Raw genomic sequence first — 14,902 nt, forward strand, 5'->3', positions numbered from 1 at the left:
TTCCCAACGGAACGTTAAATCTGAATCACCAAGAAATGTAAAATCTGTGAAACCAATATTTATATCAACATCTAAGAATAAAAAATTTGTTGATCTTCGAAAATCCCTTATGTCATCAAAGCGGAAAAAAGTTAATGAAGCACTTACTGATTTATCAGAAAAAGAGCTTCATCTTTTTTCTGCTCATCTTCGAGAATATCTTCAGTCATGTGCTGCCAAGCGTAAATTCAAAAAATGTGAACTTACGAATCAATTAATTCTATGTGTCAAACTCAATGAGCAAAATCGGAAGCAAAAAATCACCGACGACAATAAAGAAACCCAATTCAAAAGAGCTAAACAACGGCAAGATGAACAGTATGTTTCTTAACAAGGATTGTTATCGAATACAATTCTTGTTTTTACAATCGCACTAATACACAGAGCAGAAGACCATAATTACCGCATATCCGAATTTGATGAAAAGGCTGAAAAATCGCGCGAAAAACTTAAGCGACAACACGAAAAAGAAAACGAAAATTTCCAATACGTATGGAGCGAGAAGTATCCAGAGAAGTACCGTAAGTCCTCAACGAAATTACTGCAACTTAAATACATTGAACGAAGTTTAATTATTACTGGCGATTATACTAAAGCCGAAGAAGTTAATCAACAAATAAATGCGCTTCAATCACAAGAAACTAAACAACAACAAAACCAAATGGACAATGATTATTTACAAGCGAAAACGCAACTTGAACAAAAGCATAAAAACGAAGAGTTGCTTCTTGAAAACAGTATAAAAGAACGAAAAGAAATATTAATAAATGAGTTAAAAAGAGAAAAAGAACTTCTCGAAATGCATTGGCAAATGTTACAACAAAAGGACACAAAAAACACAAGAAAAATGTCCTCAAATAGTAACAATAATGTGTCGTACGCTAAGTCTTTCCAACATATCGCAAAGGATACAAACTTCGGCATTGATCCACTGTTGCCAAAACTAAAGCCGCCTGCAGAAAGCACAAAAGAGAAAAAGAAAAAAAGAAATAAAGCTATTAGTCCCAGATCAAAGACTGTTATTCCAAATAAGGCGCCAAGGGTATTCACAAGTGACGAATATGCATCAGTTTTCGAAACATCTGTTCAAAAATTTAGGGTTAATGATCCAATTGAATCAGAAAATATCAAAGTTGAAGAAAAAGAAGAAGAACCAAAAATTCAAATCAATGTTGAAAATAAGAACGAAGAAAGCAACAGCGAACAGATAAAAGAGAATATTTCCTCATCAGATTCTTCTTCTGATTCATCAACAGAAAGTTAGAGCACTTTTGTGTAAACTTTGGTAAAATTTACGATGTAAAGTAGTCAAAATAGCTCAATGCAAAGAGCAACACACCAAAACTCATGGTACCCCGTCGGCCGCCAATTGATTTCCATGCTTGATAAGGCATTTTCCGAGGCCTCCGTTGACCCAAATGCGAAGGGAACAACAAAAGCTATTGTTTCACCACATGCAGGATATGTTTATTCGGTATCCACGGCAGCTCATGCATTTAAAGCTGTTGACACATCATTGTTTAACCGTGTGGTTATCCTTGGTCCATCTCATTACATTTATATTAACCATTGTACAATTGCAGATGCAAAAAGCATTGAAACACCACTTGGCAACATTCCATTTGACACCGATACCATTGAAAAATTGTTATCGTCTAACGGGAATTTATTCAAAAAGTTGGACAGGGCGACTGCCGAAAAGGAACACTCCCTTGAGATGGAATGTCCTTTACTCAAATACATTTTTAAGAACAAACAGTTTTCTATTATCCCAATTATGATCGGTGATATTTCTCCTGAAGCGATCCAAAATGTTGCAGAAGCTTTAGCACCAATTGTGAATCAACCAGATACTCTTTTAGTTGTTTCATCTGACTTTTGTCATTGGGGAAGTGACTTTGATTATACTTATTTGCTTGATCGAAATGTTTCTATTAATGAGAATATTGAAAGACTAGACAAAGAAGGAATGAAAGCAATTTCTTCTTGTGATGTAAATGCTTTTGCTAAATTTATAAAAGATACTGGTGATACTATATGTGGCGAAGTTCCAATAAAAATTGCTATGATGACAATCAAAAGCAAATACAATGTAAGTTGGCCGCATTACTCGCAATCATCTGTCGTAAGATCTAAGTATGATACATCTGTTTCATATGCTGCTGGTATTTTTAGGATTGAGTAAAGATTTCTGTGGTCAACTTCGCCACTTTTCACTGAGCTCAAAAACTTCTCAATACTTGTGAAAAACCGAAAATATTATTACGCGTAATTCATTCAAATCCGTGGCAGCGGTTAATGAGGGAAAGCATTCAATTTGTTGTAAATTATTTTGGCAAAAAAAGTGGTTAATTTTCTCTCTAACTTGGAATTGGATTTCCCAGAAAATTTTTTGAAGAAAGCCTAATTACCGCGTGTAATATCATATTTGTTATTTCTGAAAAAAAAATGTTTTTTTTTCTTGATCGATTGAAGTTTTGACAAAAAATATTGGCTTTTTCTTTGCATTTTGTTGGATAATGTAGTTTAAACTATTAATTCATTTGGTAATGCGTTACAGTTCGAAGGAGTTCGTGTTTTGTGCAAAGTCAAAGTCACTTTTTTACACCGGCCGGCGAATGTTAAAATTGTGTGTTTTAAATTGACGGTTTTTAACGGAAAAACACAGTCATATGAATATGACTTTTTCTATAGTTTGTGATGTTTACAACCTGTCATTCAAAAACCTGCTGAAAAATTAAAAAAAAATGGGTTGCAACAAAGCTACATGCAACATATTCTTTTCAGTTTTTTTAAATGGTCTCGCAGCTGTAATATTTGCAATTTTTGTTACATTTACCATATTAGCAAAAATTGATTCACCAATACCAATAATTTATTATATTGTTATTGTTGGTATAGTCGTTTCATGTATTGCCCTCATTGTTGCAATTACTGCTGGTTGCAAAAGAAGTTGTGTTACAAATGGATTCCTTGCATTTTTGGATTTAATTTTGGGTGCCTTTTTCATCTTTTTCGCAGTTATTTGCTTCTCACAAATTCCTAACATTGCTGATTCGATCGGTTTTATTTGGGAAGATTCAACTTATAATGAAACAAAAGAAAAACTTGAAACATTCTTAAATTGTTGTGGCCATACAAATGTAACTATCACTGAAATACAGTGCCCATTAAATTCAACAACATGCGATGACAAATTACTCACTTCTATTGCCCCATCCATTGTCGGTACTATTTCAGTTCTTGTTGGTATTTTATTATTAGGAGTTCTCATATCACAAATAAAACTAGCTTGTTGTTACAAAGAAAAAGCAAGAATGAGTAGTTATCATATTAATCAATACAGTACTTCTTCTTCAGATACATCCAGTCTCTCTGACTCTTCTTTCTCTAGTGCACAAAAACGTAATGTTTACATGGATTCGGATCTTTCACCATCATCATGATATTTTTTGAAATCATGATTTTTTTGATTTTTGTTAATCACCTAAAAAACTCATGTAAAATATATTTGAAGTAAATCTTGGTTATATATGATTATTTGTTTTTTCTTTATTATTTTTTATTTTAATATGTTTTATTTGTCACTTTTAATAGCCTATTTTTGACCGTTAAATTTTAAAATTTTCTTCAAATAAGACCTTGTGCACATACACATTTTACACATTGTTAAATTCTTTTATAAATATTAAAATTAAATAATATTTGCATTAAGTTTCTTTTTTATCACAAATGAGCTTTGTTTTTTAATTAAATTTTTGAACTAAACCACAATGTTTATTTTAATTATTTGCATTCAAATAACATATTCCCATATGCAAACCATTCCATCGCCTGAACATGAAGCAAATATTTTCTGAAACGGATGATGAGCAATCTCAAATAAAGTATTTCTATGTCCTTTTAAGGTGAATAAAAGTTCCCCTTTTTTGTAATCCCAACATTTAATGGATTCATCTTTACCAGCAGAAAAGCAAATTGATTGAAGTGGTGAAAAACAAATAGTTAATATTATATCTGTATGACTTTGAAGAATTCTTCTACATGATGCAACACCATGAAGATTCCATATTTTAATTGTTTTATCATGCGACGAAGTTGCAAATGTTCCATCAAAAGGAGAAATTGATAAATTAAGTAAACATTGGTTAGAATCGTGCGCTTGAAAACTATTCATTGGTTGTTGAAAAGTTGGTTCATATATTCCAACAGAACCATTTAGAAGTCCTGTTGCAATGAAATATTCATTAGGATCTTTAGAAAGTGAAACAATCATTTCATTTGATGAATCTTTTTGGGGTTTAATCATTTGTTTTAATGCCATTTGTTGTAAATCCCAAACGCATAGAATTCCATCATAACCACTTGAGTATAATATTGTTGAATCATTTGAGAATAACAAAGAAGATATTTGCTTTTGATGTGCTTCAAGATTTGCTATTATCTTATTTTGCTCAATAGAATAAATAATAATAGCATTATCTGGTCCTCCAAGTGCAATATATAAAGAATCAGGACTTACTCTTATTGATCTAGGTGTGTAATCATGAATATTATTTGAATTTGGTATATTAAATGATTGAATCATTTTACCATCATTAATTGATACAATGAATACTGTTTTACCATTACTAAATACAATATTTTCACCTGTATTTTGAAAGCACACTGAGCAAACAAGATTATTCGTTCTAATGGATGCTTTAAGTTTAATATTGATATTATTTGGTTCAACTTCATATTGCATGTTTGAAATTTGTAATTCATTCATTTGTGTTAAATTCGAAATGATATTATTTGGTTGAATTAAATTTTCACTTGGTGAAGAAGCTCCATCTACTTTTACTCTCATTTTATTAAATATTTGACGGTTCATTTCCAAATCATCTTGAATTTGTAATAAGTGAATTATAGAAAGATCATATATTCTTTTTAATGTTTCGTTTTCTATCTTTAAATTTGAAACTAATTTTACAATGTTTGCAAGTTCTTCGTTGAGCTTGTTTGCACGTTCTTCTACAAAAAAGTTAGATCGTTGAATATGTAGATTATGATTCATCAAATAAAAATATTGATTTCTCCAAAAAATAAGAAGATATTTAAATACAAAAAAATTTATTTAACAATCGAAAAACATAAATTTTTATATAAGAGATGGCATCACATTATAAACATTTTATAAAGGTGAATTCAAAATTAAAGTTTTATCTTTTACAATTTGTAAAGATTTTTTCATTTATTCGAGCTTTTTTATAGGTTTGAAAAATGTTTTTTGTAATAACACAAAATTATTTTAAATATTAAATTTTCAATTGATTTAAAACAAGTTTATTATAATTTTTTCATTTTCAAAAAATAAATGAGCAATAATAAAAATATAAAATTTATATAAATATTTTATTGATTTCTAAAATAATGTGAAATATTATTAATGTGATATAATCATAAAAAATATTTACCTCATTTGTTTCTGTGTTGAAATACGGTTTGAAATTTTAATTCAATAGAAAAATCAGCTTAGTTCGACTTTTTGATAAATCCTATGCAATATTTTGTTAAAATTATTTTTGTAAACCAAACAAAGGACGAACTGATGAAATGGTAAAATAATAAGATGTGATAATTTCTATTTTTAAAGTAATTGCACAACAAACATTTTAAAATAAAACAAATAGATTCTTTCTTTTTATTTATTTCGTGATTGTTTCTGAAAAATAAGATTCAAATGAACTTATCTCTAATATTAGCATTCGCACTTTTTCTCTTCGGTATTTGTAGCAGGAACAAGTGGTTTCACTGGTTCGCTTACAACATTTGGTTGAGCTGATACATATGAAAAAACAATTTCGAATGCTTGCTCTACGCCTGCTCCACTTAAGGCGCTGGTCTCAACATATTTTGCTTTTTGTTCGCTGGCTAATTTGAAACCTTCATCGTAATTAACTTTCCTTTCATCAACCAGATCAATTTTGTTTGCGCACAAAATAATCAAAGTTTGAGGAGCATTTGTTCGAAGTTCTTTGATCCAACTTTCTGCTTCAATAAAAGATTGGTAATTTGCAGCATCGTAAACTACAAAAGAAGCAACTGCACCGCGGTAATACATTGGGGCAAGGCTCTTATATAATTCTTGACCAGCAGTATCCCATATGTTAATATTATATGTTTTACCTTGAAATTGAACAGTTTTTGAAAAATAACTTGCTCCAATTGTAGATGAATTTGAAGCCAAGAATATACCATTTACATATTTTGATATGATGCATGTTTTACCAGCACCTGAAGAACCAACAAAAACGACTTTTACTGTTATTTCGTCATCCATCTCAGAAATACCTGCCACTTTTCGTTTTACAACTTTTTCAGAATCTGAAAATAATCACAAAACGAGTGATAAAATGGAATGAAGGAAATCTGTAAAAGTAAGGATGTTAAAATATGAAATCAGATGTCTGGAAAATCATAGCTTCATACAACTATTAGCTGAACTAATTACAAACCCTATTGCATATTTTTATATCACAGTGTAGATTCACAAAGCGCTTTGTAAATTCAGCCAATAAACAAAATTAAATTCGAAATTAAAAAAATTCTTAAACCCACCAATATAAAATGGTCATTTTAATTATCATTCTTAATTATTATTTTATGATTTGAAAAGAAATAAGAAAAACTATTGTAACTATTGCATACAATTGTATAGTGGATATACAAAATAGATGAGATGCATTTTAAGAGATTGGTTCAAAATTCCAAATGGTAATAATAAACTAGCAATAGCCACAAATTTGTTAAGTCAAAAGTAGCTCGCGATTAACCAAGAACAACAGAATTAGTAACCAATGTAGCAAAGATTTGTTCTCTGAATGGAACTCATGTGTACCCAAAATAGGAAAAGATAATTTCAAAAAAATACAATTTAGAACACATTTTTTATGGTATCTTTAAAATTCCTAAAAAAATTATTTAATTCATGAATTTAATTTCCACTCCAAAAAATTTTAAGTTTTACATTTTATTAAAATAGTGTTTTGATGCAACAACATGCAATTTATAAATTATAACTTGTTGAAAACATTGAATCACTAATTGGTTTTAAAAACCTTTTTCACATAAGGCAACATAGATTTCTTCGCAAACAAACAATTCGCCAATGACGTAATAAACATAATATTCGAATTTCCCATCTTTGAAGATTTTTTGAATATCTTTTTCAAGAACCACTCTTTCTTATTCTGGCTTTTGCATTCATCTATCACTAAAATCCGTGGTATTTTGGTACCTTATGTCATCATATCTTTCACGAGCGTGATGTAAAAACAATTGGATATCCCTGATCAAATTAAACAAAAAAGAAATGTTTTTTCTACTCACACACAGTCCTTATGACTTTCTAATCAAATGACTAAATAGAAATAATTTAAATTATTTTAAAATAATAATTTAATAAAAACACATTTTTTATATTTTACCAAGATAAATCATTGTCAAAATACGATCGTACTTCACAAAATTCAATGAACCGATATTTTTGAAAAGATTCGCTTTCAAAACCGAACAATTTGTCATTTTATTACCTTTGGAACTGAGATATGGGTCATATCTGGCTACTTTTCAAGAGACGGTTCCTAATTTTAAGGCGTTCTAGGCTATCTATTCTTAAAATCGTATTACCAGCTGTTATTGCAATTATTCTTGTTATGATTTTTTATTTTGTACTAAAAGCTGTTGATTCAATGGACAGTGCGCATACTTTTGCCTTATTCACAAGAACAGATGAACCTTCATATGCCATAGTTTGTCCACCAAATCTCGTTAATAATTCTGTTGTTCAAAATTTATCAACATCTCTTTCTAACTTAATCCATAAAGACCTTAACAAATGGCCTAAACGTATTTCCTTTGATACCATTTCAGAGTTTAATTCGTACACATATAATGTTTCCAAGGGCGTTTTTAATTCCAATATTATTCTTGGACTTGCATTTGAAGAAGGCATTAGCAGCACATATTATCCAGTTACGCTTTTATACAATGATTCCACAACTTCATCTGATGAAGCATTTATTCAATATTACCGCACTATTGGGCTTTCCTTAGGCATGGAAGCACTTAATGTCTCTTTTGTTGAACTCAAGTCCATGGTCATACAAATTATTGGTGCCATGATTCCATTTTACTTAATCATTGGTTACTTTGGTCTATTTTCAGTAGTATCCACCATAACCACAGATGATTGTAAGTCAGCCAAACGCCCATATCTTGTGATTTGTGGGGTTAAAATCTCGTCATATTGGATCTCATCATTCATATTTGATTATATTATATGGGCCATCATTAGTACAGTTCTTTGGCTTATTTATTATTTAATTGGTGCTGAGACCATCCGTGAGAATATTGGCCTTACGTTATTTTCGATTTATGTTTCAGGTATATCTATTTTATTATTATTATATTGTCTTTCATTTATGTTCACAAAGCCTGAAGTTGCAAGTACCATTGGTTCACTTGTTATGATTTTACTCTTATTCTTATCATTGATGCTTGAAGTATTTGTCACTGACAAAAATGGACGTAAAATATTATCATATGTATTTGCATTAATACCAATCACCAATTTTTATAAGACATATTCACTTACATTAGAATTACAATATAATACACAAACGTTTAAACAATTATGGACTTCATATGAAGATTCGAAGATATTATTATCATTTTCATTAGCTAACATAGTAATATATGGATTTGTCTTATTCTTAATTGAATATTTACGTGTTAAAATCCCACAACTTAAAACTAGAAGTGATTATATGAAACATAAAGATTTCTTTTCACGTGTACAACAATCACAAGTAACAACAGAAGAAGCAATAAATGCAGCAAATCAAGCATTGAATGCACAACCAGGTGAATATGCAGTTCGAGTTTGTAATGTCAGTAAATTGTTTTATAATTCAAATGGTAACGTAATACCAGCAGTAAATAATGTATCATTTGGTATACGGAATGGTTCGATATTTGGCTTCTTAGGTACAAATGGCGCAGGTAAAACGACGTTAATGAAAATGATAACAAATGAAATATCAGTAAGTAATGGATTCATTGAAGTCGATGGAATTGATATTAATAGTCCGAATCATTCGCGTATTTCTATTTGCCCACAATTTAATGATCATTTAACAAACTTAACAACTGTTACTGAAGAAATGAACTTTTATGCGCAAATATTTGGATTAACGCCACGTGAAGCTAAGATCGAAACTGATATGTTAATACAACAACTTGAACTTACAGATCATCGAAACAAAACTATGCAACAATTAAGTGGTGGTAATGCACGAAAAGTCGCAGTAGCTATAGCTTTAATGTCACATTCTAATGTTGTGTTATTGGATGAGCCAACTTCTTCATTAGATCCAATTGCACGTCATCATGTTCATGACTTACTAAATCGTTATCGTGGACAAAAGACGATAATGATATGTACACATTTACTTGAAGAAGCCGAATCTTTATGCGATACAATTTCGATCATGTTCCATGGCTGTATATATGTAATTGAAACGCCGCAATATTTGTCTAATAAGTTCGGTACTGAATGGAAAGTCGACGTTTTATTGGATCAAGAAAATTCGACAATTAATGAAAACGTCGAAAGATTCTTTAGTGAGAATTTGCCATCTGCGAAATTGTCTATTTCTAGAAATAGAAATAGAGTATACTCAATACCGACAAATGATATCAAAATAGATAAGTTGTTCAAACTAATGAAAAACGCAGTGGAAAGAAATATCGGTATAAAATACTTCACGTGCTCGTCGTCAAGTTTGGAAAAGGTGTTCCTCGAATTGGTGATAAAGTCTGACGAAGCACACAGAAGAATTGTGAACGAAGAAGGAAATGGAATGAACAAAAGTCTGCTTTAGGAATGTGTGGTATGAAACATCGAATTGAAATAAATGAAATATTTTTTAAATGTTATATTGAGCTTCAAATACGGCCGTATTAACATGAAGAAGAGAAGCGACATATGATACTTGAAAAGACGTCTCAACTCATGGAAAATCTGATGAATTTGATCCTTTTTATTTCATTAAAGGTCGATTCTATTAAGTTAAGTTAAAATATGAAGATGACCCCAAATCAGATGAATGACAGTGGCGGTGAATCCGAGTATCTATGTATCAAAAGTCAACTCTAACAGTGATGTTAAGCATGAATAGTTAATAACTTATCAGAATGATATTAAGTTGTTTGTTTTTCTTTATGAAAAAATCAAGAAACAGAAAATGAATTGCATATACGCAAATCAGATAATACAACAAAAATTACATCAACATTTAACTTGTTAAAGGCAGCATTAGATTTTAATGCTAATAAATGAAGAAGGAAATAAATCCAACCATAAAATTTGAGAACTCGACTAAAATTTAAATTTGGATTGTGGTTGTTTTGACTTTTTGTGACAAAACTAACAAAGAAAAAAAAATCATATTATTTTAAAACTAAAAAATTTTTATGTATACATAAATCATATTTATTCATTAATTTTTTTTTTAATAATTAATTGGCAAATAAATTTTTGGAAGAAATTGGGAATTTTTCTTGCTGATTATTATAAGTACGTTATTTTATAAAAGTGACAATATTTTGAATGGATGAGGATCGAAAACAGTTTTCTGAAAAATTGAATAAATATTTGCTGTTCGACTTTTTGCATCGGTTACACTTTTTTAACAAATTCCATATTCTATGAATGGCCGGCAAAGTCCAGAGCAGTATATTGAAAGCAAGAAAATCAAAGAACTATTAAAAAAGATCGTAGTATCGCTTCTCGAGGAACAACCAGAAAATCCAGAATCATTCATTGTATCACTTCTATCAAAAAACCAACAAACAACACAGAAATCTCATACAGACACTAAAGCTGAACCAATATCGAAATCAAAGCCTATATCAGAACACGAACCTCAAAAATCTAAAGAACAAAAAAGACCATCAACATCTTCAACAACTTCTGAAACCATTCCAAAATCTTCAACAAAAGAACAAGTGCACAAACCCAAACCGAAAGAAATAGCACCAAAGCATTCAACAAAAGATACAAAACCAAAACATTTATCACCTCCACCTTCGATTGAACCAATGCCAAAACATAACCCACCACCAGCAACGGAGCCAATGCCAAAACATCAACCGTTTCCATCTGCTAAAGAATCAATGCCAAAATATGGTGCTCCTCCACCAGCAACAGAAACAATTCCCAAATACAATCCACCTCCATCAGCCGCAGAGGCCATGTCAAAACATCAACCATTCCCTTCTGCCAAAGAGACAATGCCCAAATATGGTGCTCCTCCACCTGCTTCAGAAACCATGCCCAAATACAATGCCCCACATCCAGCAACAGAGGCTATGCCTAAATACAATCCTCCACCATCAGCCGCAGAAACTATGCCTAAATACAATCCTCCACCTCCAGCAACAGAGACCATGCCTAAATATCAACCATTCCCTTCTGCCAAAGAGACAATGCCCAAATACAATCCTCCACCATCAGCCGCAGAAACTATGCCTAAGTACAATCCTCCACCTTCTGCTGCCGAGACCATGCCCAAGTACAATCCTCCACCTCCAGCAACAGAGGCCATGCCAAAATACCAACCATTCCCATCAGTCGCAGAGACCATGCCCAAATATAATCCTCCACCATCAGCCGCAGAAACTATGCCTAAGTACAATCCTCCACCTTCTGCTGCCGAGACCATGCCCAAGTACAATCCTCCACCGTCAGCCGCAGAGACAATGCCCAAATATAATCCTCCACCATCAGCAGCCGAAACTATGCCTAAGTACAATCCTCCGCCTTCTGCTGCCGAGACTATGCCCAAGTACAGTGCATCTCACCAGTTCCATCCTCCATCGTCCGACGACAATTCCTCCATCGAAGAGTGGCCCACCTTCTCCGGTCGCTCCGCCGCATTTCCGAGCATCATGAACTCTGTCCCTACCGCGCGCACCACCGGGCGTCGGCAGTCTGCCATCAACCCAGCCATCTTAGCGCGCAACGGCAGCGCATACCGGCGCAAGGCAATGTCATCGCGGATGACGTCGAACGATGTTGTCGACATCAAAGTCGTTCCCAAAGATCCTGAGACTCTTAAATCGCTCCAAGAGTCCGTTCGCAAAGTTGATCTTTTCTCATTTCTACAAGACGACCAATTGGAGACTTTAGTCAACGCAATGTTCCCATTAGACTTCGAGGACAAGCACGTCATCATTCGGCAGGGCGACTTGCCGGATAACTTCTACATATTGCGCAGCGGCAAAGTGCGCGTTCTAAAGAAGACAGGCGACCGCGAAGTGCAAGTTGCTGTCCTGAATCCTGGGCAATACTTCGGCGAGCTGGCACTCATCAGCGGCAGCACGCGCGCGGCGACAATCATTGCAGACGGTCCGTGCCAGTGCTGGGCGATTGACCAAACGACATATCTGTACTTGCTAAAGGAGCAGCACAACAAGAAGAGGCAGCGCTACAAGTCTCTGCTAAGGAATGTTCCGTTCTTGAAGGTGCTACAGGACTATGAGATATTGTTAGTTGCGGACGCGCTACAGCCAGTGAACCCGAAGCCGAACGAAGTCATAATGAAACAGGGAGACAACGGCGACGAGTTCTACATAATATTGGAGGGTGAGTGCGCAGTGCTGAAGAGAGACGACAAAGGTGTGAACCACGAGGTATGCCACTTGAAGAGCGGAAGCTACTTCGGAGAATTGGCTTTGATGCAAAACACACCGAGAGCTGCAACAATTGTGGCATTGGAGAACTGTAAGCTGGTGAAGTTGGATAGAGCATCGTTCCATAGGCTCCTGGGACCATGCTCAGAGATATTTAAGGAAAATATGAAAAATTATTAAATTATTTAAGAATAAATTAAATTGATGATTGGATAAATAAAATGAACATTGATAACGTTCTCTTTCTGTTTATACTTAAAATGTGACACAAAGTGAAGTTTACAATTGGCAATTTTCGAATAAAGTATCATTCGGATGAAATTTGATATCAGTCTGTACGTATGTTAATTTTTATATTTAGATTCATGCGTAATCTATTTCACAGTGATGTATATATGCTGATTTGATTTAAAAAGCATTTTAAATAAATTTTAAGTAAAAGAATTTGTTGTTTCGCGATAATAAGTCATTAATTAATTATATAAAATATTCAAATGATCGTTTTATCAAGACACGAATTTGATTCTTTAATATAATACATAATGTGAGCATTTTTTCCAATATATAGTGTAAAGATAAATACAATCTAAAGGTTTAGCTTGTTGGATCATATCTTACTCTAAAACAAACATGCCATATTACGGAGGAATCAAAAACTTTGGAACCCATTGTAATACATACAATGTATTTGATGAGATAAATAAAAAAACTGTTACTTTAATGACTTATTACAGAATGAATAATTACCAAATGTTAAGAAATCAACATCTTTCCATTCTTTTAAAGCAAATTGTAATATACTATTGAACGGATATAATTAATTGTATCAAATCCATCTAATGGTGATAATTCATCATTAAATAATAACACTAAACATATGAAATACAATCAATTAATGAATTCTGTGAATTATGAAAATAGAAACATTAAAAAAAGCGTTTTGAATTTGCAAATTTTATAAAAGACAAGCATATTAGCTACGAGATAATTAAAAAAAAAAAAAAAAAACAATTTAATGATTTATTACAAGATGAAAAATTAGCGAATTAGGAAGAATAGAAGCTGATTAGAGCAAATAAAACAAATGGTGCCATGGCTGAGAGTGATCTGATGGCAAGCGAAAGTGGACTATCATCACCTTGGGGTGGAGTGCTGTTTAACATTTCTGTTGTTTTTTGTAGTTCTTCCTTTGAAATGGCATTATCTTTTTGAATTTGTTTAAGTTGCTCAATTTCTCCTTCTATCTGTTTCACACAGTTTTCAGATTGTTGACAAAATCCGATTCTTGTTTGTTGTATTGCATTTGATAATGCTTTAATAGGTTGGTAATATTCTTGTGATTTTTCTCTTCTTTTCTTCATGGAAGAATAAGTCTGATAAATTGCGTCTTTTGTGTCTTTGACTTCGGATGAAAGAACTTTGATTAATGTTGCTGTGATTTGTTGCTCATTCATTTTGTGGAGAATAAATAAACCATTCAATAAAAATGTGTAATTTACATTATAAACTTCATAAAATTGTGATATCAGAAAATTTGTTTAGCGAACGTTAACATAAAATAAAAATAAACGGCAACGAAGAAAATTTATCAGCTCTTAATGACACATGTCCTATAATTCATATAATGTCTTTACACGAGGACAAATACACATAAGCTCAAATACCAAAATTATAACTTTGACTTTTTAAAATAGATGAAAATTGAAATGTAATTTATGCGGAGTTGGTTCCTTTATTATCTAACACTTGTGGCTTCAAATTTTCTTTCCACCTTTTGTTGAATTCTTTAGAATTTGTAAATTGGGTAATATATTCCGAGTTTAATTCAATTGTTGGCCTTCCTTTCATATCTAATCCATCCGGTAATATATTTGTTAGCAGTGATCCTGTATCAAGAAATTGTTTTTCATCATTTAATTCTGATTCAATTTCTTTATTATTTGTATTTTCCAATTTCTGTGAAGCGGCACTCTTTGATAAATTTGATTTTGATCCACTAGGTGTTATCTTTTTCGTTTGTTTTAATTTTTTCTTTTTTGGAGTTCCTTTCTTCTTTTGAATTTGAATATTTGACTCATCTACATTCTCTTTGCTTATTTGAGCTTCTTCAACATCATCGTTT

General features: G+C 32.2%; 7 protein-coding genes across 7 annotated transcripts; 5 read left to right on the forward strand and 2 right to left on the reverse strand.

The window, feature by feature from the left end:
- Positions 1-886: 886 nt before the first annotated feature.
- On the forward strand, positions 887-1,303 carry GO595_006320 (uncharacterized protein; the record flags this gene model as incomplete). The annotated part of the gene is made up of 1 exon (XM_067919660.1): positions 887-1,303. One exon carries the CDS (start codon positions 887-889, stop codon positions 1,301-1,303), a length of 417 nt encoding a protein of 138 aa, XP_067773500.1.
- A 57-nt stretch (positions 1,304-1,360) lies between these two features.
- GO595_006321 (Protein MEMO1) lies at positions 1,361-2,224 on the forward strand (the record flags this gene model as incomplete). The annotated part of the gene is made up of 1 exon (XM_067919661.1): positions 1,361-2,224. One exon carries the CDS (start codon positions 1,361-1,363, stop codon positions 2,222-2,224), a length of 864 nt encoding a protein of 287 aa, XP_067773501.1.
- Positions 2,225-2,786: 562 nt separating this feature from the next.
- GO595_006322 (uncharacterized protein) lies at positions 2,787-3,485 on the forward strand (the record flags this gene model as incomplete). Its single annotated transcript, XM_067919662.1, has 1 exon — positions 2,787-3,485. The coding sequence occupies one exon, from the start codon at positions 2,787-2,789 to the stop codon at positions 3,483-3,485; it is 699 nt and encodes a 232-aa protein (XP_067773502.1).
- Positions 3,486-5,782: 2,297 nt separating this feature from the next.
- GO595_006323 (small GTP-binding protein) lies at positions 5,783-6,364 on the reverse strand (the record flags this gene model as incomplete). The annotated part of the gene is made up of 1 exon (XM_067919664.1): positions 5,783-6,364. The coding sequence occupies one exon, from the start codon at positions 6,362-6,364 to the stop codon at positions 5,783-5,785; it is 582 nt and encodes a 193-aa protein (XP_067773503.1).
- Positions 6,365-7,775: 1,411 nt separating this feature from the next.
- GO595_006324 (ABC transporter family protein) lies at positions 7,776-9,968 on the forward strand (the record flags this gene model as incomplete). Its single annotated transcript, XM_067919665.1, has 1 exon — positions 7,776-9,968. One exon carries the CDS (start codon positions 7,776-7,778, stop codon positions 9,966-9,968), a length of 2,193 nt encoding a protein of 730 aa, XP_067773504.1.
- An 826-nt stretch (positions 9,969-10,794) lies between these two features.
- Positions 10,795-12,960, forward strand: GO595_006325 (cAMP-dependent protein kinase regulatory subunit; the record flags this gene model as incomplete). Its single annotated transcript, XM_067919666.1, has 1 exon — positions 10,795-12,960. The coding sequence occupies one exon, from the start codon at positions 10,795-10,797 to the stop codon at positions 12,958-12,960; it is 2,166 nt and encodes a 721-aa protein (XP_067773505.1).
- Positions 12,961-13,826: 866 nt separating this feature from the next.
- On the reverse strand, positions 13,827-14,234 carry GO595_006326 (uncharacterized protein; the record flags this gene model as incomplete). Its single annotated transcript, XM_067919667.1, has 1 exon — positions 13,827-14,234. The coding sequence occupies one exon, from the start codon at positions 14,232-14,234 to the stop codon at positions 13,827-13,829; it is 408 nt and encodes a 135-aa protein (XP_067773506.1).
- Positions 14,235-14,902: the final 668 nt, after the last annotated feature.

The sequence above is a fragment of the Histomonas meleagridis genome, assembly GCF_020186115.1.
Source record: "Histomonas meleagridis strain 2922-C6/04-10x chromosome Unknown contig_43, whole genome shotgun sequence".
NCBI classification, from domain to species: Eukaryota; Parabasalia; order Tritrichomonadida; family Dientamoebidae; genus Histomonas; species Histomonas meleagridis.